Below are 6,073 nucleotides of genomic sequence, written 5' to 3'. Positions count from 1 at the left end.
ACAAACACGCGTATATATTGTTCATCATGACTCTGGTTTTACTGGCCTATCAACACAGTTTATAAACTGGTATATATCAGCCTTGTTGCTTTGTCTGTAAGTGGTCATGTGATTGACCACGACTCCTTTATTCTTCCTCAGTCAAACAGCAGCACTCATGCGATTGTTTTGCCCCCTGAGCTCCAGCTGTTGTGCCAAAAAGTGATGGTCTGTCTGCGGGAGCACAGCTGCTTAAAGCTGCAGCGCCCAGATTACTTACAGCTACTTCCTGCAGCTGATATAAGCTGCTGGAAGCTGAACACAGCTTCAACCGTCTGTTTGTTGAAACATAGTAACGACACCCACATTTTCTTGTTAGTAACTGTAACGGCGTTGTAACGATAGGAATAGTAATTAGATTACTCTTTACTGAAAAAAGTAGTGCCGTTACTCCCATCACTGGTAACGAGCAGCCTGCAGAGCTCTCCAACCACCCCGTCTTTAAAGCCCATGAAAGGTTTTCCTTTGCATGGTGAACTTTGGTGACAGAGTGCAGAGGAAGTGCTCTGTCTGCGTCACGTTAAAGGAATCTGAACTCCATCACGTTCTGTAGTTTCCAGCCTTTACTGGGGAAATGTCTGTTCTTCCTGAGAACCACTGAGAAGGCCATAACCACCGCTAACGTGCAGCAGGTCAGTAACTGGTCTGGGTCACCTCCTCACCTGCAACTGTAACAAACTGCACAGACCGTCATTGGTTGACCTGTGACATGGATGCAGCCAATCATTCTGATCTTCTCGGTGCAACCTGATGTTTCCAGGAAGTGAACTTTGGCGTGTTGGACTGCAGCGGCGGCGTCCTGAACAGTCTGGAAACTCTGCTGACTCACATCATGTTACCTGCTCTCAGGTCGCAGCAGGTAAAACACCTCCATCCATTCAGGCTTTCACTGAGCACAAGAAGGGAGATGTTTCAAGCTTCCAGTGATCACATGACACCATATATGAAGACTTTGTTGATGGTGGGAAGGAAGAACTCTCTTTAAACAGGAAGAGACTGAAAGCAAAGAAAGGGGCAGGGAGGGGCAGCCATGAGGGGTCAATCCTGTGAAGAGAAGCCAGTGTAGGAGAAATCTGCTGTTTCTAGTCCCTGTCAGGACTCTTGCTGCAGCATTTTGGATCAACTGAAGGCTTTTCAGGGAGTTTTTAGGACTTCCTGATAATAATGAATTACAGTCGTCCAGCCTGGAAGTAATAAATGCAGGAACTAGTTTTTCAGCGTCACTCTGAGACAGGATATTTCTAACTTTAGAGATGTTGCACAAATGGAAGAAAGCAGTCTTACATATGTGTTTAATATGTGCGTTGAAGGACATGTCCTGGTCAAACATGACTCCAAGGTTCCTCACAGTGTTACTGGAGGCCACACCTTGGGCTTATCTGTACCTGCTGGTTTCTCTTTGTGGGCTTTGACTGTAGAGCAGCTGTTACATAATGATCCATGAAAAGTCTGATTTGTGTGCAGTGCTCCTCCTGATGCTTTTGGCTGTGAATAAGGTAAAAAGTGAAACAGGAAACACATTAACCTTTGTTGTTATTGCTGACCTTTGACCCAGTCGTGGGGCTCTGTGCAGGACGGCGCCTCGTGTCCACACGTCCGGTCCTTCCTGTCCTCGGTGGATCAGTTTGTCAGTAATCTGAGCTCAGCCCGACTGAACATGGAGAGAAAGTTGCAGCTGCAGCACGTGGAGCTTCCTGACGCCATCAGCCAGCTGAGCAGCCCTGCAGACTACAGAGCAGCAGGTATGAAGCTCAAGCTGTTCACATCTCACACAAACAATAAGACTGTTGGAAATACAGGAAACATCATTTAAAGCTTTAAAAATCAACTCTCAGCTAAATCAAACCAGTTTATCTGTGGAAGCTGAAGGAAGCATCTGACCTGAGACGATGGCTTCTTTGAAATAATGAGTCCGTGTTCACGTGTGTTTAGAGGAACTCGTGTGTTTCGCTCTCAGCCAATAACAGTGAGCTGGTGGAGCGTCTGGAGGAGGTGTCGACCCTGTGGACCAATCAAATCAAGCAGGTGCTGACGGAGAGCGAGCAGATGAGGAAAGAGGCCGACGACGTCGGGCCGTCGGCAGAGCTGGAGCTCTGGAAGAGCCGCACGGTGACCTTCAACAGGTAGACGCGTCCTCTCAGCTGGATCTCCTGTAGCGTCAGCATTTACAGGTTTCACTTTAAACTCAGTTTATCAAACATGATCTGACGTCTGTGGACAGAAGCTCCTCAGACCTGCAACAGTTTAGTCTCCACTCTGAGACTTCAGGACAAAACCACTTTTACACAATATAACTTTCTGTTCTTTCTCTTTCTGCTCTTTAAAGTTGAAATGTTCCAAAATATTCATGTTTGTTTGTTTGTAGAATAGTTTTTAACCCTTTCATGCAGGAATTATGACGACATCAATCAGGATTTATTCTTTAGTATTTTTATTCATCTTTAGGGATGAACAAAGATTTTTGAACTTCATTTTTTTAAACATGTATTTTTCCATCTTGGTTTGAAGAAATGTTTTGTGCACTTACACTGGCTGACCAGTAGGTGGCAGGTATGGCGCGACACATCAGAGTCCAATGTAGAGGTTTATGTGCAAGTACAACATCAACACTGTGCGTGTGTGTGTGTGTGTGTGTGTGTGTGTGTGTGTGTGTGTGTGTGTGTGTGTGTGTGTGTGTGTGTGTGTGTGTGTGTATCAGTGAAGCTTCCACAGCGTCAGAGACAAACTGAGAGAAAACCCTGAGAACAGACAGTTTGACTTCAGCTGATCAGTAACTGACTCTGAGTCAGAGCGTGTCAGCAGCGTCACGCTAACCTTTACACACGTGTGTGCGTGTTTTCAGTGAGAACTACATCTTTGGGAAGTTTGACTCTTTCTGCCGCCGTCTGGAGAAGATGGCCGACATGGCGTCCACGCTGGAGAGCCTGGCTGCTCTGCAGAGCATGAAGGTGGATGATTGTCAGATTAGAAACAAGTGACTCCATCAGATATTCATCAATGCACAATAATAATTAGAATAAGACATTTATAATATAAAAATGGTGGAATTAAAGTCGATGCAAAGCTACAGTGATGAATGGACATTTGTAATGATTTTGTATAAATGTATTTCCTCCTTTTATTATTTATTAATCGTGTCAAAAGTCTATTTTCCAGAAATGAGACGGATTCAAACTGAGCTCAGGTGTGTTTCAGGTGGAGGGCGTGGAGAAGATCTGTGTTCGCTACCAGACCATCGTCTCCACAACTGAATCCAAGACCTGTGACGTCCTGGATCAGCGCAAACTGGAGGAGATTTCAAGGGGAAACAATAGAATCCGATAAACAGAATAACATACGATACAAAATAGAAAAATACTATCTGTCATTTAGCCTGTATGACAATAATCATTGAATTATACTTTGAATCTCAGTGTTTACGTGAATCCTAGTTTGGTCTTCACAGTATTGGCCAACAATAACAATGATTGATTGGATCATTACTCACATTTCTTTTTTAAAATCAGCTGAGAAAAGATCTCATTTCAGTTTTTCATCAGAGGTGAAGGTCACCGACTGCCAGACAGTCACAGGACTTACAAAGATACAGAAGACTTGATTTTCAGTCTCATGTGCATCCCTGTGCTCTGCTGCCAAAACTGAATCTTGATTTATTTGAAAATTCTGAAATGATTCTGATCATTCTCCACTTTTATTATTATGGTCTGTGTGTCAGATTGGGCCTGAATATTATTCCAGATATGCTTCCTGACAGAAATCTTCTTCTTTTCTTAATCCTGTGTTTGTGGAGCAGCTTTGTGCTTTCAGTTTCTGTCAAAGTGTGTTAAGAAAACAAAAAAGGCTCCACAGTGTGTTTGTGCTTTGGTGTTTTAATGGTTTCTTCTTCTTTGTAATAATAGAAAAGCTGGTGCTCAGAGGAAGAGGGCGGCTTTACTTGGTGTCAGTGACAGAAATGAAAAGAAGCTGAAATGAGTGAGAAGGACGATGAAGGAAACATCTGTGCTGTGTCTGCTCTGTAAGGAGAATCTCTGTGTTTCTTTGAATTCTTGCACTTTGACTGTCTGCTCTCCTGATAACTGATGATGGAGGAGAAGACATGAAAAACAAAACAGCTGAATAGAAACTACTGACTCTGCAGGACCCGTTGTCCTCAGTCACCATGTTGACCTCAAAAGGTCTCAATCACAAATGTGGTGTTACAGATGTCACCAATTACAAGCCAAATGTTGTGTATTACAAATGTGTTATTATCATGTAATTGTAAGTTTGTGTGCTGTCTTATCATCACATCCTAAAAGAAGAGCTCTTTAACAGCTCAGCAGAGATCAGGTGCTGTTGTTCTTTTGAACACTTCACCTTTTAAAACACTGAAAATGATAAGAAATGAGAGGCAGAGTGAAGAGAAGGGGCTCGACACACATCCTTGGGGAGCCTGTGTTCAGTGTTCTTGTGCTGGAGGTGTTGCTGCCGACCTGTCTGCCGTCTTCCTCTCAGGACATCCAGCAGCCAGTTACACAGCGAGGTGCTGATGCCCAGCAGATCCAGTTTGTGAACGAGTTGCTGGGGAAAGATGGTGTTGAACGCTGAAGTCTGTGAACATCATTCTAACGTATGAGTGTCCAGATGTGTGAGGGCTGAATAAGAGGGCAGTTGAAATGGCATCATCGGTCGAGCGGTTTGAGCGGTATGTGACTGACATGGATCCAGGTTGGAGGGAAGTTTTGATTTGATGCATGACGAACTGTTCAAAGCTCTTCATAATGATGGAGGTGAGTGGGACCGGACAGTCGTCCTTCATGCAGGAGGGACACGACTACTTCAGCACAGGAATGATGGTGGAGAGTTTGAGGCTTGTGAGAACAACAGCCTGACTCAGTGAAGGATTAAAGATGTCTGTGAAGTATGATTGGACTACAAATGTTCCAACCAACATTCATCAGTCCTATAAATGAGATGCTGATATTCACACAGGTCACTTTTTGATGGGCGGAGCAATGTAATCACGCACTGACTGATTTTACACGTTTGGTTTTTAAATGCTTTTCTTGTTTGTTTCACTACTAATATAGCTACTTTTGGATTATTTCTGTATTTATTTATGTGAGATGTTCTTTTTTATTTTGTGTTTGTTATTTGGTCGAGTGTGTGAGACAGATAAAGACTGGAACGGCCTGTAAACACAGTTATAGTGGAAAAAAGAAGCCAGTTTCTCTGTTTCCCTCCCACTGTGGTGTTTTTGTTCTAAATTTGAATCAAATGTTTTGGGTTTTTCTGAACACAGACTGCTGCCTATGCACTTGTGCCTTCATTAAAAACAAATATTTGATGGAAGTTGAGTCTCTGAAGGCACACAGGTGTTTGTGCCAAGCAGGAGCTCTCTTTAAAGCACTTGTTGGTAAAAATGAATCATTTAGTGTGACTGGACCTTCATGTTCTCTACCTGATCTCCCCTCATGGCTTTTTTTTACCCATGTTACACTACAGTGCTATTGATCCGTATCATCCCCTCCCTGCTCAGCATGACCTCCATGACTGTTAGTAATAAAATGTTCCTGTGGGTCACTTTGGGTCGATAAACCTTTTGGAGAGTGTGCGCACGGGAGCATCATCATCATCACCGTGGAGCTTCATCACAGCTTAATCTGTAGGAGTTGTGCGGGACTGTGGGTGTTCAGAGGATGTGAAATGGCACTGCCTCTATAATCTGAGCTTTGTCTTGGACTAGAAGAGCTAATCTGCCTATGGGGCCTCTTAAAGCAACACAACAGTCTATTCATCCAAGGCTGCTACTAAACGAGATGCGCAGATGTGGCCATACATCATTCTCCATATGTGATCCTCTCGGGCACCTGCTTTAGGCACTTGTAGCATCAAATTAATCCCCCCCCCCCCCCCCCCCCCTTTATGTGGTGTAAAGGCAAATAAGGGCACAAGAGAATGAGTGTAAACTATCAAAGGTGGACAGGAGGGCAAATGATGATGAATATCCACCACGTCACCGCTTGGGAATCTAGTCAGTCCGGTCCGAACAAGT

The 6,073-nt window shown here is 43.9% G+C and overlaps 1 protein-coding gene across 2 annotated transcripts; it reads left to right on the top strand.

Moving 5' to 3' along the window:
• Positions 1-600: 600 nt before the first annotated feature.
• LOC146492345 (dynein axonemal heavy chain 5-like) lies at positions 601-5,785 on the top strand. 2 transcript variants are annotated; one of them, XR_014872320.1, is made up of 5 exons: positions 601-671; positions 800-898; positions 1,595-1,781; positions 1,997-2,987; positions 3,235-5,785. XR_014872320.1 is itself a non-coding variant. In XM_085151104.1 (4 exons), the coding sequence occupies exons 2-4, from the start codon at positions 872-874 to the stop codon at positions 2,164-2,166; spliced, it is 384 nt and encodes a 127-aa protein (XP_085007230.1). In that variant the 5' UTR covers positions 601-671; positions 800-871; the 3' UTR covers positions 2,167-5,785. The 2 variants fall into 2 exon arrangements, 1 of the variants encoding a protein (XP_085007230.1); XM_085151104.1 differs by having other exon boundaries at positions 1,997-5,785.
• Positions 5,786-6,073: the final 288 nt, after the last annotated feature.

Source organism: Neolamprologus multifasciatus, chromosome 23, assembly GCF_963576455.1.
Source record: "Neolamprologus multifasciatus chromosome 23, fNeoMul1.2, whole genome shotgun sequence".
Lineage (NCBI taxonomy): Eukaryota > Metazoa > Chordata > Actinopteri > Cichliformes > Cichlidae > Neolamprologus > Neolamprologus multifasciatus.
The sequence above is the reverse complement of the archived record's forward strand: the minus strand, read 5'-3'. Positions and strand labels throughout refer to the sequence as shown.